Source organism: Exophiala oligosperma, assembly GCF_000835515.1.
Source record: "Exophiala oligosperma strain CBS 72588 unplaced genomic scaffold supercont1.2, whole genome shotgun sequence".
NCBI lineage: Eukaryota > Fungi > Ascomycota > Eurotiomycetes > Chaetothyriales > Herpotrichiellaceae > Exophiala > Exophiala oligosperma.
Genome location: NW_015622819.1, coordinates 623,659 through 647,088, shown reverse-complemented (window position 1 = coordinate 647,088; position 23,430 = coordinate 623,659). Strand labels below are relative to the sequence as shown.

Sequence of the window (23,430 nt, the reverse complement as noted above, 5' to 3'; positions counted from 1 at the left end):
TCACTCACGGAAATTCACCGACCGTTCAAAAGGTCTTCGATACATCCGGACTTGCATTCAAAAGGCGGTTCGAAAACAGCTTACTCCTCAACATGGGGGAACTAGCTGCCGAAATTCCTACAAGGGATAACATCTACAAAATATTGGCTGCCGATCACAAAGTAAAGGCGGCCGGTGTCGATTGTGATGGCATCTTACGGGGTAAGATCATGGACAAGGACAAGTTCCTGTCAAGTCTCGAGCATGGGTTTGGGTTCAGTTCGGTGCTGTTCGGCTGGGACATGCACGATGTCCTGTTCAAGACTGAACAAAGCTCGACCTCAGTGTTGGAAGGCTTTGGCGATTTCACCGCCATACCGGATGTTTCATCCTTCCGACGAATACCCTGGGAAGACAACATACCATTCTTCCTACTCCGGTTTGAGTCCCACGATAGCCCAGTCCCTGCTGATGGAAGAACGATCCTCCGATCGTTCTGTCAGGAATTGGGGAAACATGGATTCAAGTCAATGGCAGGAGGTGAGTGGTGGCTTCTCTCGTATTAAAACGTGACAAAGAAACTTATCGAGTGTATGTAGTGGAACTAGAATTTATGAACTTCCAAACACCGACCGAGAATGGTTATACCAATAATGGAGACCCTCGAGATCTGACATCCTTCCTCGACAAGAATGCCCCAAGCAGCCTTCGATACTTGACCTCGGGTATCTTCACATATAGTTCGATACGCCCACTGGCCACCAAAACCTACTTTCATCAGATATTCGACAAGTGTGTTCAATTTAGGACGAATTTGGAGAGTTGGCATACCGAGGCGGCTCCTGGAGTCTTTGAGGCTGTATGTTGTGTCAATGGAGTTGCAGTGAACCATTATCTCGGTAGTTGATGATTCACACAGGCATTGAAGATGAGCGAGATCGACGAGATGGCTGACAGAGTGACACTCTTCAAGTATCCCCAGTCTCCCATTCGAGTCAAATCGACGAGAGCTGACCCCGTCCAGGTTCCTGGTAAAGTCATTAGGCATTGAACATCATGTCACACCGTGCTTCATGGCAAAGCCTGTCTATGGCCAATGTGGTAATTCTGGACATATCCACATATCACTGACCGATTCCACGGGTAAGAATGTGTTTGCACGAAAAACACCGGATAAGAATGCCAAATGGAAGGACATTGAAGAACTCTCGGATATCGGACGGTATTTCCTGGCTGGTCTGTTGACGGCAATCCCAGATCTAATGCCGCTCCTCGCGCCAACCATCAATTCATACAAACGCCTCATCGAGAACTACTGGGCGCCCACGACACTCGGTTGGGGTTTGGAAGATCGGAATTCTGCTATTCGGCTGATCGCGCCTCCGGTGTCCAAACCTGGTGCGACGAGGTTCGAGATCAGAATACCCGGGGCTGATTTACATCCTCATTATGCACTCGCTGCACTTCTAGGGGCAGGATGGCGCGGAGTCCAGAAGAAGCTTGAGATCCCGGTCCCGCCAACTTTGCTCCGAAAGGACAAGCCAGAGTCATTATCGAATACTTTGGATGTAGCTGTCGCTCGGTTCAAAGCGCCAGGAAGTATTGCTCGTGAGATCTTTTCGGATGAATTTGTCGACCTCTTTTCGTCGTCACGAGAACATGAGATTCGTCTATACAAAGAGGCTGTTACGGATTGGTACGTACTTTGTCCTTCCCTATTTATGATATATTGCATCTTTCATCACTTCGTAATGTTCTTAGCTAACAGATTGTCTTGATAGGGAGTTTAAGCGATATATTGAGACCGTTTAAAACAAGGCATCGGGGCTACCTGAAACGGACGCTTCGCACTCGCAACACCCTTAGAGATCTAGATCGAACATGACCGGCTGGTCAGCTTGTCACGTCAAAAGCCCACGACATGACTCTCGAAAATGCCTTCTTTCCGTCCTCGTCCTTTTCTAGATTGTGATTGAGTTGTGCAATTCCTTCTGGAGTCGGGTCTGGGAAGTACGACGCATCTCGTCCACTGATGATACCTTGGGCAATTTTCGCCGTCATCTCAGGGTGACCTTGGAACGTCATGACCTGATCAGACTCTGATATAAATATCTCGTGATTCTCTGCTAGATGTTTGAAACCCGGAGGTGGTTCGGCGACAATACGTTTGTGGAATTTGTGAAGTCGCTGTACTTTCAACTCAGCTTTTTTGGACTGGACTGGACAAATCTAGACAATCGAGAGGTTCCTACCAATGAATTGAGATCCGTAAAGAACTTGCGACCAGTCTCAGTAAGAGGAATGTCTACCACGTCCACCTAGAGAGCAGAAAATGACTTAGTCGGAGTCTTCCTCTTCACTTCCAGTGTTGCATCATCGAGTCTCACCAATGTTCCCCCTTGTCTGTAGGCTATCTTGCCTCCGAGTGCGTGCGATATGGCCTGGTGGCCCCAACATATACCGAGAAGTTTTGTGTCGGGGTGATTCGCGACCACGTCTCTCACCCAGTCCAGTAGTTGTGCCACCCAAACCTCAATGTTTGGCTGTGTGAGGTCGTACGTGCCACCGGTCAAGATCACCAAGTCGAACTTGGAGGAATCTGGCAATTCGCCGCCGTCGATGGGTTGGAAATGTTCCACGAGAGCATCCCTGTCAGCGGCATGAATCAAATCGGTAAACGAATCGAGCATCTCCTGACCCCATGGCCCGTTGAGTTTGTAGTTGCGTATGATGGCGACACGCCGTGGAACTGGGTTTTTGGCAATCATATTGGACTATGAACTTTTATTTATTTAATCGAATTGGGAACAAGAACGTGAGGTATGAGTGGAAGCCAGCTTGATCAAGACAAGACCATTTATTAATGTTAACACTCTCCATCGTCACGGATAAGTATGCGGAGTAGTGCGTGCTTGCAGGTTTACCAAGGGTGGGTAAATATGATGGACTACGAGAAGAGACCGAGATAGACCAAGCGGGTCGACATGGATGAGACGGCATTTTAATCGCTCTCATTCTAAGTTAGGTAGAGTTGATGTATACCGAACATCTTGCCCAAAGTCTCTCTCTGAGCTCTCATCACCATCACTCGACGGTAATGTACCTCCGGTTCGTGCAAATACATGCCCGAACTTGGACCTCGTTTAAGGGAAAAGCCCTCCCCTTGGCTCAACCACCAAAACATCCCCCCCCCCCGCAATATATACGAGGACGCCTCGTTCATATTTGCGGGGGACGTTTTGGTCGATCGACCACACGACCCGTTTGGTGTCGAGAGCGAAAGCAATCGCTACGATGTGACTGGACCGTGGCGTTCTTTACTCCGCATCATCCTTGTCACCGACGTCGACATCACCTCGGTTGTGGTTCCGTGTAACTTGAACTCAAGAGTCAGAGTCCGGACATCTGATCTCACGTAAAGGATACGAGAAACAATTTTCCTCTATCCTTCTTACCCTTTCGTAGACCAGACACTCTCAAGTCTCTGGACTACCTGTTGACGGACTTCCCTCCTCAAGTCTCTTAGAATACTACTCCGCGACCGACATCTCATTATGGCAAGTAATACATCGACCGGCGAACCAACGCTGGCGGTTAACGCGAGACCTACCGTCGACTACGAAGTCATCATCATCGGCGCTGGGTTTGGTGGAGTTCGTATGATCTACGACCTCCAGAAACGAGGCATCACAGCCAGAGTGTTTGAAGCGGGTTCAAACGTCGGTGGAACTTGGTATTGGAATCGTTATGTATGTTACATCCCCGAAAACCACCCAGCCACTCCCCCTTTTGCGGCGATGGCTGACTCTTTGATGACTTTTCATATAGCCTGGTGCTAGGACTGATAGTGAAAGTTGGGTCTACATCCTCACGTTCCTCGAAGAACTCGGTGTCGAATGGAGATGGAAAGAAAGATTCCCAACACAACCAGAAGTGGAAAAATATGTCAACCACCTCGTCGACCAACTCGACCTTCGAAGGCACATGACGTTCAACACTCGAATCAAATCGGCCCACCGTGACGAGACCCAGAACGTCTGGAGATTGACCACCTCGGACGGTTCGACCTACACTTGTTCGTTTTTGGTCACCGCCACAGGCCCACTGGCGACCCCCCTTGAGCCTCCTTTCCCGGGTCTCGACTCGTTCAACGGAGAGTGGTACCTGACCGGACGGTGGCCCAAACATAAAAAGGTCGACTTCGCCGGGAAGAGAGTCGCGGTCGTGGGGACTGGTGCCACCGCTGTCCAAGTCATCCCGATAGTCGCCCACACGGCAAAGAGCCTGACCGTGTTCCAAAGGACTCCCAATTTCGTCCTTCCGGCCAGAAACCACCCTCTGACCGACGACCAGGTGGCCGAGCTCCGGCGGGACTGCGAGACCGTCTTCGAAAGAGCCAGAACTTCCTCCTTCGGCATGGACATCCCTGACTCTTCCCTCCGCCTCACGGACATGACGACCCAAGAGGAAGCTCTCCGGGTTCTCGAGTACGGTTGGGAAATCGGAGGGTTCCGGTTCATCTTTCAGACTTTCGCCGACATGTTGACTAATCAAGAGTGTAACGACTTGGCCGGTGAGTTTGTGCGGAACAAAATCAGGTCCGTCGTCAGAGACAAAGACACGGCCGAACTTTTGTGTCCTTATTACCCCATACTCTCCAAGAGGCCACCGTTGGGACATTACTATTACGAGACTTTTAACCGTGACAACGTCAAGTTGGTGGATGTCAAGGACGATCCAATTGCCGAAATCACTCCTACCGGTATCAAGATTTCTTCCGGGTCACGATACGAATTCGACATGATCATCTTCGCCGTAGGATTCGACGCCGTCACCGGCACGTTGGCTCAGATCGACCTCCGTGGAAGTCAAGGGCAGGACTTGGGGACCCAACTCAACGAACAAATGGCCACGGCGTACGGCATCACGGTGGAGAATTTTCCAAATTTATTCATGATCTCCGGCCCTCAAGCCCCATTTGCCAACCTGCCGGTGGTGATTGACAACACGGCGGACTGGATAGGTAGGACCATATCACACATGCGCCAACGCGGGTTCACCAAGATATCCACAAAGTCCCAAACGGGTCGGGAGTGGAAGGACAAGGTCAACGCTTCTTTCAACGCCACCGTCTTACCTCCCGGGGCGAAAAAGACAAAATCATGGTACATCGGGGCAAACGTCCAGGGGAAACGTGTCGAACCTTTGTTCTGGTTCGGTGGGGTGGCTCCTTACTTCGCAGAGTGTGAGAGGGAACTCGCGGAGGGATTTCCCGGGTTCGTGCTTTCGGGGGATGATGGTAAACAACAAGAGAATGATGCTGCTGGCAGAGGAAATGCAAGAGAGTCGAGGTTGTGAGGAATAATACAAGCAAACGAAGATAAGTCGAGGTTGCTCAAATTACATGGTCTGGGTCATTTTACATTAATATGTGTTTCTTTTTCTTGGGTTTTGGTTACATACATATGTATGTTTTACGTTTTGAGCACGCAACACACATTCTCTCTCTTAGGGACATACAACTGTTCTCTTTTTCTTTCTCTCATCACTTATGCCGAGGGTGACAACTTCGTCAATAATACGGTAAACACTCCTTGACATGTATACCACAGTAGTTGAGTACGGAGTATAATGCGTCTTGACGGTGCATCTGAACCTGATCGGATGACCACAGCTGTGACTTGTGTTGTATATACCCATCTACCTGACTAGGTAATAAATATCACCAACATAACACGATCTGAATTCTTTACATACAATCGTATCTCTCGTGTTTATGTACACTGTACTTTCCTCAATCATTCTCGTAACTCTTCATTCCACTTTTTCATCCAAACCTCTACAATTCTCTTCATCAAACCATCACTGACGGGATCTTTTACGTCTTGTAAGACACTACTTTGTTGAGTAGTCCTTGTAGTGTCAAATGTCAATCCAGAGTTTTCGTCTTTCCCTGTTATGCTTGTCTCCGTCTTTGGGATTGGGTCATCCATGTCCGTCACTGTTGTTGACTTGACCTTTGAGGTGGAAAAATTTCCTCCATCACCATACTTTCCCTCCCAATACCCGATTAGTTTTCGGCTCGGGTTTCTTTCAACATCACCATCACTCTTTTTGAGTGTGTCTAGCCATGTTTGTGGATCGACAATTTCAAATTTCGGTATCGTTTCGGTGGTTTGTAACATTGGTAACAAGTCACCTTGGAAGCTGAATGTGTTTGGGTTGACGATGTGATAAACAAGATCTGTATCTTGAAGTTCTGAATCAACAACATCACCATCACTGGCAGTGACATCGGACGAACTCAACACCAACTCCTCAATAACTTCAGCTGCCTTGTCAACAGGCAACCAACTCGGTCTTTCACTCAACCTTGGTAGACAACCAGCACTCGAAGGTAAAGCGGATCGAATCATCAAAGCAATGGCCTCGGTGTCATTCCAAACGGCTCGTTTCGTATCTCCTGCCAACTGACCTATCCTCAACACTCTCGCGACACAATTTGCCTTACCCGTAGCCGCGGCATTGGTTATCCTCTCCGCCACTAGTTTACTCCTTCCGTAACCCATGCGTTGAGCGTGAGAGAGGTTTGTGATTTGTTTTTCGGGTATGATGGACGGTTTGGGTGTACCACTGGCAGCCGACACACTCGAACAAAACCAAAACTCGGCCGGTTTAGAATGTGTGGTTCTCAACGCGACGTGTTGGATCAAATTGTACACTCCACGAATGTGTTGAGGTTCGAACGACAACAGAGGCAGATTGAAATTGACCGCCCACGCGCTGTGGATGATGTGCGTCAGTCGGGACAACAATTCATCCAGAACCAAACCGTCGAGTCCCAGAGAAGGCAAACTGAGGTCAGAAGGGTACGCGTGGATTTTGTCCTCGAATACCCCAGGCAGGTCGCGCGTCAAGTCCCGGTCTCGGAGCGCCTTCATCACTCGCGACCTCGCTGATGCAGCATCCGATGCTCGTACAAGACAATACACCTTCACCACGTCGTCGCGCCTGAGCAAGTTCGCAAGCAGAATCGATCCCAATCCACCAGTCACACCTGTAAGAAGGACCGTCTTGTTCTTGACCTCAGGTTTACCTGCCGCATCGTGAGGCGTGAATGTCGAGTACTTGTCGATCAGATCTTGCATGTTCTGAATCTCGGCACGGTCATGGTCCGAGTTGCAGTCTGAATCTGGCTCTTCAATACCTAATCTCAAATTGTACAAATGTTGAGCCAGAGATCGGACGTTGCCACACTCAAACACCACATTTTGTGACAACCCGTCGCCGTTGCCCTCTTCGCCTAGGTCGAGTTCCTTCTTGATGATGTTCCAGATTCGTGTCGTCTGTAGACTGTCCACGCCAGCTGAGAAGATATCGGTGTCCGCAGACTCAAGATCGACAGCCAAGTCGGTGCGGAATTTCGTCAACAAGAAGCCCTCGAGTGCAGGCATGTCTAGCGCTAGCAAGGTATCGTTCGACGACGGTCCACCCTCGAATTGTCGGTACGCCTCGTCGATAACGTCCCTGTACTGCTCGTACATTTGTGCGCGGATGATTGTCCCCTTGTCCGTACGCGGGTACGCCTCATCAGACGGTCTCGGAATGACCAGGTCTCGAGGGATGCGTGAAAAAGTCTCTGCGTTGTTGTTTGCGTCTTCGATGCGAGGCCAGATTTTGTCCACAAACTCCTCATCACTCAACATCGCCGCGTGTTCACTTCGAAACACAATCACGCCCGGCACGGTCCTCTGAAACCCAAAGACGGCGACCTCGTTGATCAACTCACTCTTCCTGATGTGACCCTCGATCGGGAGCGGGAGGACCTTTTCACCATTGACCAACGTTAACCGATCGTCCAGCCGACTGACGTATTTCCAGTAATTCGACTTTTCGGGGTCCGGGTGTCTAACGAACAAATCTTTCGTTCGAAACGCACCGGGCGGGTCCGTAGTGTTTGTGGTGACCTTTGACGGCAGACCATCAAGGGCCACACACTCGAATATCCCGGGCGAGATTTCGTCCATCAAAACATGATCCGCCACGGGCCTATGTAGACGCAAGTAGTTCCACTCGTTGTCACCTTCGGGTCTGAACGAGTTCATAATAAACCCCGTCTCGGTGGCTCCGTAGTTGCCGGCCAGATTGACACCTTTCGAGACAAGTTCGTCGCCTAAAGGGTCAGGACACGCGCTCCCTCCGTACATGACCACTTTGGCCTTTGCGAGTTCGACGATTCCCTCTTCCTTTTCCGCGAGTAGTTTGAGCACGTACGGCACGGCGCAGATGATTTCGGGTTTCGCCACTTTCAGAGAAGCAAGCAGGTTCTGTCTCGTCACGGGTAGTTGGTGGTTTCCGAAATATATGGGCCGTTTGGCGTAGATGGCCCTCCCAAACTCCATCAGCGCGTGGGAGTGGAAGAGCGGCGAGACGGTGAAGGAACGAAACCCCAGACCCTTTTGGAAGTTCGCCAGACACCCGAAATTCGTCACGAAGATTGGTTTGGGAAACCCAGTCGAGCCTGACGAATGGATTATCCACGCCACCTTTTTCGATTCCTTTTCCAGGTCACATTCACGAAAGAACCTGGGCATACTTGAGTCGGTAGCTGCCGATCTGTAATCGTCCTTTGCGTCTGTGATTCTCGGTAGGTGTGTGAGGTGCATCATCTTCTCGGAACGACGCATCTCCTCAATCACCCCGTCGTACATCGGCGGTGCAACTATCGTCTTACAGTCGGCGAGTTCCATTAGACTTGTGTACGCAGGTGCGGTAAGCCTTGTGGAAAGAAACAAGACGGCCCAACCAAGTCTATTTAATGCGAAGAATGAAATGATGGCGTCCAAACATGACGGTGTGAGAAGGGCGACGACTGGTGCCTTTTCGAGTGACGGATCCTGGTTTAATTTAGTATAATGAGTCAGAATAAATGTATCAGGACTTGATCCATCTTCTGACTGCCTGACTCAAGATAGATTTGCAGTGCTAGGATATGATGTGTGAAAGCAAGAGGGAAAAATAAAACTTACTGCTGCTTCAAGTCCTCGCTTTTTATACCACCAACAAGCGGCGTCGACGTATCGATCAACCTCGTTGACCGTATGAACTTGATAATCCGCTGGCCCTGATATAGGGTATGCAAACATGGGTATTTTGGGGGTTTCGGATACATGTCTACGTATTAATCCGTCTATGGTCCAGTATGTGGATGGTGGAGGTCTCGATGCACCCGGTGAGGTTTGTTGTGGAATAGAAGCAGTACTCGTAGTTGTCAATGTTGCTGTGGTCGGTGCAGTTGGGTGAGTTTCTGTTATGGTCGCCATGCTGTTGATCTCCAAAATTGACGCCTAGCATTAAATTGGAATATATTCTCTTGACCAAATGTCTCAAGTGTCAATAGAGATGATGATTTATGTGTTTATGAGAAAGGAAAGAATTGTATGTTCGTGGCCACTATGTGCCTGGGGATGTTAAGAGTATATCGAGAATGAAGGTCGCAGTATTATTTGCCCGAGCCGACGGAACGTCTTTGCCGACGGAAAAACCTTTGCTGACCATCAATCGGTATTTGACTATTACTACCTTTCTTCGTATCCGTATAGCCTCGTGAACGAACCCCCCATGGAGGTATCTGTTCTGTATGTCGACACATATTACTCCCGTGCTACATCTTTGAATATTCAATTGCACTAAATACTCACTCGTACTCGTTCACACAAGACACATCTCACCTTAGACGGTTGAATCTCTTGTCATCCACTCTGTTGCTGCGCTTGATCAAATTTCCAGGATTGTGCATGATGAACATGAGACAGCACTGACAATTTCTTTTTCTCTCCTAAAGTCGCCTTTGATAATTTAATAATCACACACTGTTGAAGTGTGTTTTTACTCGCTACAATTGGTCTTTGTTTGCTACAATACATTCAGCCATTTCAAAGGTTGATTGATGCTGTATATCCCATCCCTCATTTCCCATCCGTCTTTCCACACACCCTCTCCCAAAGCCATAACCAAACACACACCCTGGCACTTCCGTTCCATTGTCATGCTCGTTCAGTTACATCTATCTCGAGATGTCATCCCCCCAAACCTTCTTCGCAATCTCCACCTCAAGCCTAATCTTCTCCCACTGTTGGTCCTCGCTCAACTCGTTCCCTTCCATCGTACTACTGAACCCACACTGGTGACTGACGCACAACTGATCCAATCCGCGCTTGCAGTACTTGCTCGCCTCTGTCAGTCTCTGCACCATGGCGTCCTTGTCGTCCAAGTCACCCTTCTTACTGGTCATGACGCCCAACACCACGACCTTGTTCTCCGGCAGGTGTCTGAGGGGACTGAAGTCGCCGCTCCTGGCATCGTCGTACTCCAAAAAGTACACGTCGACGTTGAGATCCTTGAACAAAACTTCCGCGACTGGCTCGTACCCTCCCTGAGCGAACCACTGGCTCCGGTGGTTGCCTCGGCACAGGTGAATACCAACGGTCATGTCGCTCGGTCTCTTCTCGATGGCCTTGTTGATCAGGTTGGCGTACTGGCGGGCGAGTTGTTTCCCGTCGCTCCCGTGGCGGGACTCGGCCTCGGACCTCATCTTCGGGTCGCACAGGTAGGCGAGGTTGGTGTCGTCGAGCTGGACGAACCGGCAACCCGCGTCGTACAGGTCCTGGAGTTCCTCCTGGTACACGCGGGCCAGGTCGTCGAAGAAGTCGTCCAGGGAAGGGTAGGCGTCGAGGTCGATGGTGTCCCGCCCGCCGCGAAAGTGCACCATGGTCGGGCTGGGGATGGCCACCTTGGGGGTGACCTTCCCGAAAGACGCCTCGCCCCCCGCCGCGGCGATCTCGCGCTCGAGGAACTTGAAATCGTCCACCTGGATGGGCTTGCTGTGGCCCAGCTTGCCCGTCACCACGAGCCGGGGCGGCATCCACCCGCCCTTGGACTTGTTCGTCGACAACAGACTGCCCTGGACCTCGACGCCGTCCAGGTGCTGGAGGAAATCGAGGTGGAAAAAGGCACGTCGAAACTCGCCGTCGGTGATGGACCGGAGACCCGCCTGGAGCTGTTTGCGCACGACCTCTGAAATGTACTTGTCTTCGAGCTGGCGGAGGTCGGAGGTGGTGAGGGTTCCATCTGCGACTTTTTCACGAGCCGCGAGGATTTCTTTCGGTCGAAGGAGTGACCCTACCTGGTCGGCTCGGTAAACTCCTGTTGGCAGTGGCATTTTTGGTTGTTGTTGTTCTAGACCTTTATTTGATTTTACACTCAAAGTATCAGCTGAAAGGCTGTATTCTTATTCTACTCGTAAAAGTAATACAAAGAGGTGAGAAAGCTAGATGCAGCGAACAAAATCCTACCTTCGGGACGAGGTGCCTCACAAACAAAACCGACCAGTCGTGTTTTCGGTACTTCGTACTCCGTACTCGTAGCGGGTATTTTCTCACTCTACGATCCCATCAAACAACTGCCGGGATTGTCAAAGACGCGAATTTTCTCCTCATACTACGTCATTCCAAATTCGGTGGTGGAGATGGCTTCGAAGAGACGAGAGAAGATGGAGATTATTATTATCGAGAAGTTCGCCGAGGCTGAATGCCCCCCGCTAAGCTGAAAAGGGGCCTGTTAAAGACAAGGCTGACAACTCTGACCATCATAACACGCTGCATGATGTTCAGAATCACTCAAGCCGTTGCAACTATAACAAAGATGCACAAGCGTACTTCTTTCTCGAGACACCATTCCTTGGTATTTTAGTTATCGGGCATGACATCCTTCAATGTCAACATCTGCAAAGACAAATCATGTTAGCATGATCCTTAGTATTTCTTACCACGACCGGTCGCAGACGTCGCTCCTCTTGCCGGTCTCTTTCAATATGGATGGCAATTCAAAAATTAAAAGAAAAGAATAGAGACATGAGGCTCACCGGAATCAATGCACCATGCCAATCATGATAATTATACGTCACCTCGAAAGACAAACTCGTTTGCAAAGCATGTCCGAATCCATAATCCGGCGATCCAAACGCTGCGCAATGAAACACGAGCCCAATCCAGTACAAGAGACCGATATTTTTATCCCAAAGTCCCTTCCCTGAGATACCTCCTCCTTCGAATGTCGGACCCAAATGTGTCTTTTCCAGCGCAACTCGCAGCTCTCCAAGCAACGCTGAAGCTTGTGCGACTGTTTTCCAGGATTTCCCAAGTGCAACACTCTGGATCATCAACACCGACGTCAGACGACAGGACTCGTACATGTGGTCTCCGGTACAGGCAAGTCCTGGCATCTTCGCACTCGGCAGGGAGAGGATTTGTCGACATAATAGGCCCAAAAGTGCGACCTCCTTGGGCCCCACCTCGAGCGGCGTTCTGGTCTGTCTTGTCCAAATCTCGATGGTTATTTGAATCATCCCCAGTAAGCGTCTGAGATGGTCGGCGTGGACATAGGGAAAAGAATCTTCGTTGTCTGGATCATCCCGTCCATCATATACTGGTGAAAAGAGTTCTGCTTCAGGACGTGTCCTGGTCTGCCATTCATCCTCGAAGACATATTCGTACTCTTTGAATGCGGTTGCGGTGTTGATCAGCGGCGCCAAACCAGGTATTGGCATACTACATCTTCTTCCGATCCTGTTTTCATTTGAATGTTCGGTCAGTAACTTTTTCCTAAGTGACTGGAGGTGAATTGAACTCTAAGGAAATACGCACGCTATCACCGTAATTATTCGCAACACATCCTTACAAAACCTTGAGCGCTCAAACATTCGTTTCTCAAATGCTTCTTTTATGAGCATCGCATATGCTTTTCGATGTATTTGGTACTCATCGGCACCCTCGATTCCATCCCGGACCTGGTTTCGTCCTCGACACGAGCAAACGTCAGCGATCCTATGTTTTCGAAGAAACCACCAGAGCCAGGACCTCGAATTATTATCCGAAGATCGTGATGGTCGCTCTGGCAAAAGGATAGGTTCCGTTCAGACTGTTACCACTTCTTTCGACTTCACTTACCAAGGCACAAGCAGCAAGACAGGCGATGGCCGCAATACAGCTGATAATATCGTCCGCTGACTGAGTCTGGATCTTCTCGCGCACTTTTCTCATCGCTTCCAGTTTCAGGGCAGTCGAGACTGGAGACACAGTATTCGACCGAGTATGGAGACTGTCGAGGTGAACCGAGCACATCAGGAGCATTCCTGTGAACTGTAACCTGTCAAAATAGAGGCCGAGAGTCAGGGCAACACAGCAGTCCAACCACCATATTTTGTATAGGACCAACTTACAAATGTGTCGTCCTTTGTTCCTCGAGGCCAGATGACTTGTTGCATAGCAGTCTGGTTGTATACGTGAAACACTAGGGGTGCGAAACAATAAGCCCGTGAGTTACAGCAGATTGACCGTAAGATGTAAAAGGGAAGCCATTCGGGTAAGGGAGGCATGTGTAACACGGACCATTGTACTTGACCTCGTTGAGAATTCCAGGTCGCAGCTCCTCCATACGTAGTTGCGGCAATACCTGGAACGCATCGAGTTGAGACCCGAAAAGGATGTTTTCAGGACGGTTCTTTCGACGAAGGAGGGTCTTTTGACACAAATGATATGTTCAATTAGTACATCATTCCAATTCCGAGATGTTGCTGTCCACCACCAAAGTATGGAGCGACATCATCAAAAGGAAGACAATAACGTGAGATCAGTAAATATGTGGGAACAAGATCACCCACACTGCAAGATAATGACAATTGAAGAGAAGGGAACAATTTCAAGCAAGATGAAAGGTAGTGACGGGAAAGGAAAAATGGAAGGAACACGGTCAGCTAATATGGAAGAACATACCTGTCCAGCTTGACGTCTAGTCTTGTGCAACTCTCTCGTTGTGTGAGCTCGAATCTGACTGATGCCAGATTTGTCGAGCCCTCCATTCGGAGCCATAAGCACGAACTCGAAATCACCATTTTGGGTAGGATTGCCCACCACCGTGTCGGTATCATTCGTGTGAACTGTGTCGGTGTTGGCGATCATCGGGCCTTGCACCTGCCCTCCCGTCGTCGTTGTGATGATCTTTATCAGACTGTCAGGGTCGTCCATGTTGTTGCATACTCCATGCGCGGTATAGTGTACTCGGTAACGAGGATGTCAGGATCACTGACAACTGTGAGTCAGGTACCTAAGGAAAGGCACAGATTTCAAAAGAGTTGTCAGATTGTGATGTGAGCATTTGAGACAGATCATTTACCATCCTTGGATTATGTAGATATCTCCTAGGGACAGAGTTTTAGAAGGGAATGCTTGTCTCTTGCTCTCAAATGCTCACTGGATCTAGCCGGTCAAAAATTGCTTAGACGACACTCGGACAGGGATCCAGGGATGTGGGATTCATCAGAATCAGGTTAATAAGCTGCCGACTGTTCTTTCTGTCCGCACTTGGACCCAGAGATGTCGAAAAGATCATCTGGCCAAAAAAACCCCCGATGACTAAGTGGCGAGTTGCCCAGTTGTTCAGCGTGAAGGAGGGCGGAAGCGTGTGGGTGTTCAGCCAACGGGGGAATTGTCACCTCATTCGGAGTGGTCCATCCAAAACTTGAATTGCAGCCTCGTTGTTCAGCTCGAGTGTCCAGGGGTGCACCTTGTGTTGTGTTGTGTAATGTAAGCAAACACGAGGCGTCGAGTACGCTGCTTACCCTTTTACTCCTTTCGGGGATGGCCAGTACCGAAGTCTTTTTTCCGGACCAAAAAAATACAAGTCAAGATAACAAGTCCTTTTGTCTGGTCGCTTTCTTCACAGTATTACTGACTAACTGACGGAACATCAACCAGTCAACAGAAAAGAGAACCTTCGGCTCGTGCAACGGTTCCAAATCTGGTTTATTTCAAAGACACCGACATTGTCCCGGTTTGTGGTTCTAAACTTCCTTCAGAGACAGCCACAATTGTAGATATATCCTTACCTAAGCTGAATGATCACACTTTTCCCAAAAAGATTGGGTAGAGAGCCACTGACTGCTTTCAGAACTGCTTTCAAATCAAATCTGAGTAGTTTCTCGGTTGACAGCCTTCAAAGTCTCCACATGGTACAAGAAATATAAGAAGTGATGGAATAGTAGTCAAAGATGTGGGAAGTGGATATTCAAAAGCGAAGGTGTCACCCTTCTCTTCCCGAGAGAGATCACAAGAAGCAAGATCAATATTGCACTGCCGAAACACAAACTCCAAAGGCAACTGCAATAGCTGGTATGGTTGAACAAGACGGGTCTGTGACTGTGCCCAATTAGAATAGTATTGCGATATTTATGAAGGTACATATTTCATCTCATCCAGAATCGCCAGGACCAGTTTGCCGCACATTTGAGGGACGTAATTCCAGCCATCGCCAGCCAGGCAAACGACAAGCGCCAGGAACAAAAAACAGGGGGGTATCGTCCAAACAAAACAACCAATGGCGCACCGTCGATGTCAATTTGACCAGCGACACTATCAGGTCTCAGCATACACCCTAGATTCTTCCAACCAACAGATGTCGTGGCAAGTATATTCCAAGTCACACCGTTGACGCAGGTGGCCCTCTAACTATCTCGCAGACCTGACCTGTTCTGCCGTCTCCTCGTCAATAACTTCAAAGTTTTCTCGAGATCCTGCTTCATGGAGATTGTTCATCCTATCTTTCTTGTGGTGCTCAACCTTTTTGATGGCTTCAGCCGTCATTTGCTGTCTCTCAATCTTCTTGAGTACATCCTTCTTTCTCGTTCTTCGATCACCAACGCTGATCAGTATACCGGCCGTGATATTGACGGTGATAGAGCACGAAAGAATGGTTGCCGTCAATGCTTGAGGTCGAGTGTGGTAGTCGATGGCCCAGGTGCATGTCCCGAGAGCAATCTGCAACAGGGAATGGCAGTCAAGCAGTACGACAATAGCCACGAGAAGGCGCAAGGGAAAAGCATGATGGGTTGTTGTCTCATGAGGCTTATAGAACGAGTGTGACTTGGAAAACTTCGCTTGGTGGTGAATCAACCGCTGCTGTTGCTTTGCGTTGAGAACGGAAAATTCGGCCTCGTTAGGGTTTGCAGATTCCGGATCTGCTTCTTTCTCGCTCTTCGCTGGCAGGTCATTGTGATCTCGAAGGCTGGGCAGTTGCTGCTCGCGTCTCAGGCGCCATGTGAGGTGGTGGTAGTGGGCAATAAAAATCATATGGTATGTGTCGACGATCCGGAAAGGAGCCAGGCCGTCACCCATAAGAGCAAAGAGTGCGACTAGGACATTATCAATGACGTTAATCAGGTAGGATTGTCGATCTCCAACATAAATCCAACCTGGAAAACTGTGTGTCAGCAGAGACGGCTTGAAGTTGGTGGAGTGATTTCGCCTACCGATCAAAAACAGAACCCAAGCAAGACCGAACAAGGTGATCGAAACCGCATATAGTGTAACAAACAATCCCAGAGCTGTGGACGAAAGATCAGCATACGTTTCTCATGGATGGTTTGCGCCTTGGACTTACGTTGTCGAACGTATTTTCCAAACGCGATCATGCTATACTTGAATTTCGAACGCTTCGAGTGCATCATATGTCGTACATGGTCATCCAAGGCTTCCTTATCTTCCTCGGACCATCCTTCGAGCGACATACCATGCGGCAAAACTGCAAAATGGGAATCGGTAACGACCGAGGAAATACTGTGCGTTCGTTCGATTTCAGGTCTCCTTTGATAAGACCACGTCCGCTGAACAGCCGGAGAGACACTCTCCGCGTCGGCCCCGTATTCCTCTGGTACTCCTTCGACCGGGGTTTCGGTACCGACACTCTCAATCGGAGTCATGCCCACCGGTTCTCTCTCTTCTAATGTAGACGGCGGGCGGCGACTCATGGTCGAGCGACGACTACTGAGGGTGTAGGTTGGTCTTCGGTTGACCCAACGACCGAGATCTGGCACAAACAAGGAATTCTGCACGTTTGTCAGAGTGGTTAGAGTGGACACCTCGGGATCTGGTAGAGAGTTAGTCTTGTGCACCCTCCACAGCATCTATCATGTCACGTACCAAGAACATCCAACAAGTCAACCACCTCTGAGTTGTACTCTGGCTCTTGAGTCTCACGCGAATGATCGCTGAGGCGACTTATAACCGATCGTGCAGCGTTACTAACGCTCCTTCTGCGACCTGGGACCCCGGTCATCTCATTCATGGTGCCTCGATCGGTTGTCGCATTGGCGGTATGATGTTCGGCGACGGTTGGCAGCAGAGACTGCCTCGTCGACTGTCTCGTCAAAGTGTGACCACCTTGTTGTTGAGGCACTGCGAGATGTTGCGGCGCCGAGGTACTGCGCCCGCGTCCCGATGATGCCCTACTGACATTTCCACTTGCACCGCCATTTTCTTCTAGAGCATCCTGCCTCAAGTTTGATGATGGGAGCCTTCTGATACCAATAGGGCGCCTTCGAGGGATCTGGGGAGAGACGGATTGGGGAGAGGAGGTTGACATGGTGGTTCGTTGTGGTGGTGTGGTGACTGTCGTCCGCGTACTTGGTCCTTGTGAAGAAAGTCCTGAGGAAGAGACGATCGTCGCAGGGCCTTGGGTCGGGGCCTGGGTGGAAGTGAAGGTGTATGGTCTCCCGCGAGAAGTATAGGTGGTGGTCGTCGTTGTCGTGGTGGTTGTTGTGGTAGGCGAAGAGGAGCTGGGCCCGGCGGATGATTCGGGCATCGCAGGAAATGGTTCAGTGTCATTACTATTATCTCCGCCATAGCGACGTGAGTTGGGGCGTGATGAGGCCATGGTCACGGCGTGTGAGGTGTTGGCCGTTGTTGGCAGTGTCTGATTAAATCAGCACTTGGATGAGTATGTACAGTAAAAAAGCGGAGGAGGGAAATAATGTGAGATTAGATCGTTGCTGCGGGTGTTGTTGTTCGCTAAGCCCGTAGCTTGTTCCGGTTTGGCAGCGCGGGTGGAGGGGAGTGATCGGCCTGTCAGCCACCTTTACCGGGGGTTGTCCAACATGATGGGTTTTACAAGTGACTCTGAGAGTACGAAATAACAGTCAAGAAAAGAAAAATCAATGTTGCTGACACAGGATGATCTTTGTAGCAGAAGTGGTAAGTCGAGGGGAAATGAGAGGAGGAGAATGTCCAGGTCAGATTTCCACTACGATTAGGGAGGAGGCGTTGAGTATGCCTTTTGTTCACACCTAGAGTACAATACGGAGTAGATCAACGGGCACCAATTCGCTGTCAATTCATCACATTACGTCGTTAATGGTGCTTATCGACACCGAGAAATGCCTCCCGAATTCACCTTATCCTTGGCTGGAAAGGCCATCAATTACGGATACGATTCGCTTGATCCCGCCCATTCCCAGTTTTCTTTGCCTGTAAGCCTCTTAGAATGGGCTCGCTATGCCTCTCCAAGACCGGACCATGACTCAGCCTACAAAGATGACAAACTGCATCATGGTCTCTTTTATCTGCTTTCTGTCTACGGTGAAAATTGCAAGTCATCGAGGGCACCTGGCGAGTAATAGATGGAATGTACAATACATGCCGTACACCGAGTCTAAATCGTTCAAAGGAACAGCTCATGGGTAGAATTGTGCCTATAGGCTTGCATAAAAAATATACCTCACTTCCGTACCGATTACACGACAATTTTGCCTCATTATTGGTCATCACGCCATGTCAGCCTTACGAGCTGTGTTTGTCTATGTGTCTCTCACACTCTCTCTCGCGTGACGAATCGGTCCTGACAAGGCACGCGACAATACCTATAGTAGGTACTCGACTCCTCTCACAACTTGGCTTCTGGAGCCTCGTGTGCAAATGTTGGAGGGTTTTCGTCCACCTCGCTCTGGAGCCATCTCACCATCCTCCGAGCGGCCCGACGAGGGCCTAGACCGTCTGCATAACCCATAAAGGGCTCCATGTGCTGTTGCAATGATCTGTCAGTTTTTCCAGCACTGGACAGTATGCAGAACAGTACATCAAGTATGTTTATAATATGGTGGCCACTCACCTTATAACCCATCATCTCCACAATCCGCGGGTCAATCTGATCAAGCTTTCGTGGATCCACGGCCAGTATCTGGTTCTCGATCGGACGAATGTACGGGTTACAATACTGAACCGTGGCACTCTGTCGAGGACGATCGGACACATTGGCACCTCCCCCGTGCCACAAGGTACTGACGAAATACACCACTCCTCCCTCGGGGCACAGGGCAGGTATCGTTTCTTCAGGAGTTCCACGGCGCGAACTGTCCCAGATATGAGAACCAGGTATGATTCTTGTGGCGCCTGTCATCAGTGCTGTCAGTCAAATCCAAAGTACCAAACAACCCGTCGACTTCTGATCGATGTCATCAAACTCACCGTTGCTAGCCGTGTACTCGTCGAATGCGATCATGATGGCCGCACCGAATGGTAATCGGGGCCTCGGGACCTGAATATAGCCGTCGTCATGATGCAGAGCCTGTGCTTTTTCGCCCGGGTTGATGGAGATGGTATGAAATGCCGAAAGCAGATACCCTGGGTCCAAGAAGTAATCATTCAATGCCAGCACGCGAGGTAAGACCAAAAACTTGTCAAATACTCGACTCTTGTTGAGGAGAGAGTATATGCGGTTGGTGTTTAGACCTTCGAAACTGTTGCGGCCGGGCAATGGGTCCTTGCCCAACAAGCGTACAATCTCGTCTCGTGCTTCTTTGGCTTCTGCTTTTGTGAAACAATCAGGTATAACGACATAACCATGCTGAAGGACATGTTCAATATCTGCCCGAGTCCCAGCGTCCTCAGGCAACGGTCTTCGAGCTCCAGCCCTGGAATGGAAGTTAAACTTGTCAAGAGACATTTTGTCGCGTTATGAAGTTTTGTAGAGTCTCACTATAAATGGGAAACCATGAAACACCCTCTTCCATTCCATGGCTTCTTTTATATCCTCCCGCGCGAAGAATACCACTGTTATTGACTCTTCGCGTAATGTCAGCTCGTAACTCCGGCCATCAGCTTCCCCGCTTAATTACCATATAGTAATGGTGGGTTTTGCCTCGGCTTCAGTCAGATCACTGTCTCAGGTTGCTTTACTATAGGCGCTCCACCAATTTTGGTTACACCTTGTCATCTGGTTCGATAGTCGCTGATGCATTGACGAGGCAGGGCCGAATACTGACCCATAGATGACTTCACACAACAAAAAACGCAACGTACTCATTTGGCATAGTTTTCATTGTGACTTAAAAGGTGCTCACATCCCATTCTCCCTCCTTTCGAGGTCCGGGCAAAGTACTCTTGCCCCTGGGCACGAATTGTCCATATCCCTTCTTACCGAGGAGACCACCATTGTCCCTATCCCATGCCACCTCACCCCGTAGGATGGTATATCTGGGCCACTGGTTTAGCTCCATACCTTCAAAAGGGGTGTAATCCACATTGTGATGCAGCATCGAGTTAGTGAGCTTGAACGTTCCCAGCTTGCCAGGAGGATACCAGATTGTCAGATCAGCGTCACTGACACCCGGAAGAATTGTCCCCTTCTTAGGGTACAGCCCGTACAGCCTTGCTGGGTTGGTGCTGGTAACCTCGACAAATTTCTGCAGAGGGAGTCGATTGGCACTCAATGTCACAGCCAGACGAGTTTCAATCCCTGGACATCCGTTGGGAATCCCGCTGAAGCGTCCTTCAGGGTACTCCTCGCTGATGATAGATTTCTTTCCTTTCTCGTAGTCCTCGTACATGAAAGGGCAGTGATCGGAAGAGAGAACGGTAAATGTACCATTGGCAAGACCTAGCCAGATTGCCTCGTGGTCATTCGCCGATTCTCGTGGCGGTGGAGAGCACACACATTTGGCACCTTCAAAATGTGGTTTATCCAGGTCATCTCGGGTCAGGAAAAGATACTGAGGGCAAGTTTCGGCGTAGACTGGAAGTCCCCGAGTCTGAGCATTACGAAGATGGGCTGCAGCACTCGGGGATGAGACATGAACAACCAGTCTGGCAGAAAGTCTGGTTAGTTTCTGGGACGTGCTTCATGGTACAGTCTGCAACTCACATAGGGGCGTCCATCAGCTCGGCCAGCGCAATGGCTCGGTTGGTAGCCTCAGTCTCTACGATCTGGGGCCTTGATGTAGCATGATATTTCGGGGCATATAACTTTCTCTCTTCCAATTTCTTGGTCATCCAGTTCAGCACATCGCCGTTCTCGGCGTGAATCATGGTTGTAATGCCTTCTTTCCTTGAAGCCAGCAAGACGTCGAGGATCTCATCATCTCGGAGTTGCAGAGCGGCATAAGTCATGTAAATCTTCAATGAGGATATCCCGTGTTCGCGCAGCTTGGGGAACTCTGACAAGGCTTGCTCGCCAGGGTGGCCAACTAGTAGATGGAATGAGTAGTCGGTGTAGCATTTATCCTTGGCTCGAGCATGGGTGTCTTCCAGGACTTGGAGGAGAGAAGGAACGGTCTTGGGTTGAGGCGCAAATGCTCTGGAATGGCTATTAGATGGGACGACATAATAGAAAGGGACAAACGTACACGATGGTCGTGGTTCCTCCGCAGATGCTGCTTCTCGTGCCTGTTTCCAAATCTTAGTTACTGCGCGCAACTCGCTAGTGGTGACTTCGTACCAGTTTCGAAGTCGTCCGAACTTCTCCCCTTCCCTCCAAACAGCGCAGGCTCCTCGAGATGGACATGGCAGTCGATACCACCGGGCTGAAAAGATCGTTAGCATTCCTCCGTGCATCCTATTCAACAATTCCGCCACAGCTTAGCCTTACCATGACATAACCACCGTCTGCGTCAATCACCTTCTTTGCACTACTTGTCGCAAGTACGCCGGGCGGGGCAAGCAGCGCAATCTTCCCATCTTTTATGGCAATGTCGTAGTTGGCCGTGTCAGAAGCAGTCACGACGAGACCATTGATGACGAGTAAATCAAAGCTGTCCATGGTGAAGTAGCACCTGTGCTTTCACCCCGACCAGCCAGCATACGATTGAAATAGAACTGATCCTCATCATGCAGCAAGTTCTTCGAAATGCGGCTAGAATCTTTGCGCGCGCGTTGACTTGTGGAGAGGTCCCTATCGCCCATACTAGCGGGACCAGAGGAAGGTTCTCTCGTACTGCCCGCGGAGGACGACGCCAGCGTGGAATTGATAAGACTTTTGCTGTGACCGCGCGCAACTGTTGAGGCTTGTCTTCCTTCCGCAGTCGGCGAACGTACATGTCCGCGATCAGACTATCCCTCAAATGGGTTGGCGTCATCCTTGCCGCCAACAAGGGGGAACGAATACGAGGTGCCTTAAGTTCCTTGTGAACAGTATGGAGTACTAGTACCAGTACCAGTACAGATGCATTATGAGTACCGATCGAGATTGTCCCAGTTCGTCTCATATGTACAGTTCTCTATCTAACACAAAAGTCTACTCAGGTAAAAGTCTATGTCGTCAATCACGGTCTTAGCCTCCAGCTCAAATCGCGCCCCGATCCAACCATCTGGCCTCAGCACAAATGCAGCACCGGAGTCTGAGTCAACACCATATCTCTTGTTTGCGCTTCCATCTCCATCATAGTATACCCGACCCAAGGGATCTGTTCCCAGCTCAAACCATGCGTTACCAACCTTCTCAGGAAGGATCGTCACAAAGTCTACGGGCCACTCCTGTGCTAGAGACGAATCTCCATTCAGGTGCACTCCATTCGACTTTGCTTCCGTGATTGGAGCTTTGCTGGGTGAGATGCGCTGATTCTTCTGGAGATCCGCTTTCAAACCCATGAAAAGCTCCTTCGCATGTGCACTCTTGCCCACAAACACCAAAATGTAGAACCTGGCCACGTTTGCCATCAGACTTTGCAACCACACAGGCTCCCACAGCGCTGGTGTCAATACTTGAATGTCCGGTGCTCGGAAACCAGGGATGGCTGGAGCTGGAACAATAGATCGCTTTGCAGCAACAGCTGAGAGATCCTCGACCCCGCTGTCATCACGCAGCACCGCGAGATTTGGCTCGAACCCGATGGTCAACCCAGTGTTGAATCCTTTGGCTTCCTGCAAAATCTTCCCCAAGACAACGTTTGGGTCCTCGGTCTTGTCTCCCGTATAATCTTTGGGCAATCGTCCCGACACCAAAACGCTGATGTCCTCATCATACTTGATGAGCTTCTTGGAGTTGGGCTGCCTCTCCAGGCTATAAGTCTCCAAGACTTCGCGTTTGAGCACACCAGTGAGTACTAACGCCAGCTTCCAGCCCAGGTTGACTGCATCATGCATGCCTGCGTTCATACCTTGGCCAGCCCCAGAGCTGTGGCTGTGAGCAGCATCTCCGGCAAGGAAGACAGATTCTTTCGCCCAGAATGTTCTCGCCACCCGCTGTCCAACACTGTACACGCTGGCCCAGTCAACCCGTTCGTACTCGATCTCGAATGGTTTAACTGACAACTTTGCTTCCTCAATAAATATTTCCTGATTCAGCTCTTTG

General features: G+C 49.8%; 9 protein-coding genes across 10 annotated transcripts; 2 read left to right on the top strand and 7 right to left on the bottom strand.

The window, feature by feature from the left end:
• Window positions 1–92: 92 nt before the first annotated feature.
• PV06_01716 (uncharacterized protein) lies at window positions 93–1,791 on the top strand (the record flags this gene model as incomplete). The annotated part of the gene is made up of 5 exons (XM_016402342.1): window positions 93–519; window positions 579–838; window positions 899–951; window positions 1,004–1,675; window positions 1,761–1,791. 5 exons carry the CDS (start codon window positions 93–95, stop codon window positions 1,789–1,791), a joined length of 1,443 nt encoding a protein of 480 aa, XP_016266239.1.
• An 81-nt stretch (window positions 1,792–1,872) lies between these two features.
• Window positions 1,873–2,747, bottom strand: PV06_01715 (uncharacterized protein; the record flags this gene model as incomplete). The annotated part of the gene is made up of 3 exons (XM_016402341.1): window positions 1,873–2,166; window positions 2,232–2,297; window positions 2,367–2,747. The coding sequence occupies 3 exons, from the start codon at window positions 2,745–2,747 to the stop codon at window positions 1,873–1,875; spliced, it is 741 nt and encodes a 246-aa protein (XP_016266238.1).
• A 409-nt stretch (window positions 2,748–3,156) lies between these two features.
• PV06_01714 (uncharacterized protein) lies at window positions 3,157–5,423 on the top strand. Its single transcript, XM_016402340.1, has 2 exons — window positions 3,157–3,728; window positions 3,808–5,423. Exons 1-2 carry the CDS (start codon window positions 3,534–3,536, stop codon window positions 5,335–5,337), a joined length of 1,725 nt encoding a protein of 574 aa, XP_016266237.1. The 5' UTR covers window positions 3,157–3,533; the 3' UTR covers window positions 5,338–5,423.
• Window positions 5,424–5,737: 314 nt separating this feature from the next.
• On the bottom strand, window positions 5,738–9,302 carry PV06_01713 (uncharacterized protein; the record flags this gene model as incomplete). Its single annotated transcript, XM_016402339.1, has 2 exons — window positions 5,738–8,876; window positions 9,009–9,302. The coding sequence occupies 2 exons, from the start codon at window positions 9,300–9,302 to the stop codon at window positions 5,778–5,780; spliced, it is 3,393 nt and encodes a 1,130-aa protein (XP_016266236.1). The 3' UTR covers window positions 5,738–5,777.
• A 650-nt stretch (window positions 9,303–9,952) lies between these two features.
• Window positions 9,953–11,200, bottom strand: PV06_01712 (uncharacterized protein; the record flags this gene model as incomplete). Its single annotated transcript, XM_016402338.1, has 1 exon — window positions 9,953–11,200. One exon carries the CDS (start codon window positions 11,198–11,200, stop codon window positions 10,046–10,048), a length of 1,155 nt encoding a protein of 384 aa, XP_016266235.1. The 3' UTR covers window positions 9,953–10,045.
• A 526-nt stretch (window positions 11,201–11,726) lies between these two features.
• Window positions 11,727–14,063, bottom strand: PV06_01711 (uncharacterized protein; the record flags this gene model as incomplete). Its single annotated transcript, XM_016402337.1, has 7 exons — window positions 11,727–11,762; window positions 11,903–12,605; window positions 12,684–12,826; window positions 12,987–13,178; window positions 13,259–13,329; window positions 13,428–13,557; window positions 13,812–14,063. The coding sequence occupies 7 exons, from the start codon at window positions 14,061–14,063 to the stop codon at window positions 11,727–11,729; spliced, it is 1,527 nt and encodes a 508-aa protein (XP_016266234.1).
• Window positions 14,064–14,930: 867 nt separating this feature from the next.
• PV06_01710 lies at window positions 14,931–18,159 on the bottom strand. Of its 2 annotated transcripts, XM_016402336.1 has the most exons (4): window positions 17,013–18,159; window positions 16,474–16,959; window positions 16,343–16,417; window positions 14,931–16,285 (listed from the first exon to the last, which is right to left on the bottom strand). In XM_016402336.1, the coding sequence occupies exons 1-4, from the start codon at window positions 17,743–17,745 to the stop codon at window positions 15,543–15,545; spliced, it is 2,037 nt and encodes a 678-aa protein (XP_016266233.1). In that variant the 5' UTR covers window positions 17,746–18,159; the 3' UTR covers window positions 14,931–15,542. The 2 variants fall into 2 exon arrangements, with proteins under 2 accessions (XP_016266233.1, XP_016266232.1); XM_016402335.1 differs by having other exon boundaries at window positions 14,931–16,417.
• A 437-nt stretch (window positions 18,160–18,596) lies between these two features.
• PV06_01709 (uncharacterized protein) lies at window positions 18,597–19,809 on the bottom strand (the record flags this gene model as incomplete). The annotated part of the gene is made up of 3 exons (XM_016402334.1): window positions 18,597–18,888; window positions 18,976–19,256; window positions 19,332–19,809. 3 exons carry the CDS (start codon window positions 19,807–19,809, stop codon window positions 18,751–18,753), a joined length of 897 nt encoding a protein of 298 aa, XP_016266231.1. The 3' UTR covers window positions 18,597–18,750.
• Window positions 19,810–19,993: 184 nt separating this feature from the next.
• PV06_01708 (dihydropyrimidinase) lies at window positions 19,994–22,122 on the bottom strand. Its single transcript, XM_016402333.1, has 5 exons — window positions 21,730–22,122; window positions 21,580–21,664; window positions 21,488–21,527; window positions 21,007–21,438; window positions 19,994–20,948 (listed from the first exon to the last, which is right to left on the bottom strand). Exons 1-5 carry the CDS (start codon window positions 21,898–21,900, stop codon window positions 20,192–20,194), a joined length of 1,485 nt encoding a protein of 494 aa, XP_016266230.1. The 5' UTR covers window positions 21,901–22,122; the 3' UTR covers window positions 19,994–20,191.
• Between the last annotated feature and the right edge of the window lie 1,308 nt (window positions 22,123–23,430).

What these genes read in the sequence shown, in the direction of transcription:
- PV06_01708 (XM_016402333.1), bottom strand. Translation starts at nt 21,900, where the DNA reads ATGGACAGCTTTGATTTACTCGTCATCAATGGTCTCGTCGTGACTGCT. An exon ending in CAGACGGTGGTTATGTCATG is followed by an intron (nt 21,665 to 21,729) that starts GTAAGGCTAAGC and finishes CGATCTTTTCAG; the next exon opens with CCCGGTGGTATCGACTGCCA. An exon ending in GAGCTGATGGACGCCCCTAT is followed by an intron (nt 20,949 to 21,006) that starts GTGAGTTGCAGA and finishes ACTTTCTGCCAG; the next exon opens with ACTGGTTGTTCATGTCTCAT.
- PV06_01710 (XM_016402335.1), bottom strand. Translation starts at nt 17,745, where the DNA reads ATGGCCTCATCACGCCCCAACTCACGTCGCTATGGCGGAGATAATAGT. An exon ending in TGACTTGTTGGATGTTCTTG is followed by an intron (nt 16,960 to 17,012) that starts GTACGTGACATG and finishes ACTCTCTACCAG; the next exon opens with ATCCCGAGGTGTCCACTCTA. An exon ending in TGGAAAATACGTTCGACAAC is followed by an intron (nt 16,418 to 16,473) that starts GTAAGTCCAAGG and finishes TTTCGTCCACAG; the next exon opens with CTCTGGGATTGTTTGTTACA.
- PV06_01714 (XM_016402340.1), top strand. Translation starts at nt 3,534, where the DNA reads ATGGCAAGTAATACATCGACCGGCGAACCAACGCTGGCGGTTAACGCG. An exon ending in CTTGGTATTGGAATCGTTAT is followed by an intron (nt 3,729 to 3,807) that starts GTATGTTACATC and finishes CTTTTCATATAG; the next exon opens with CCTGGTGCTAGGACTGATAG.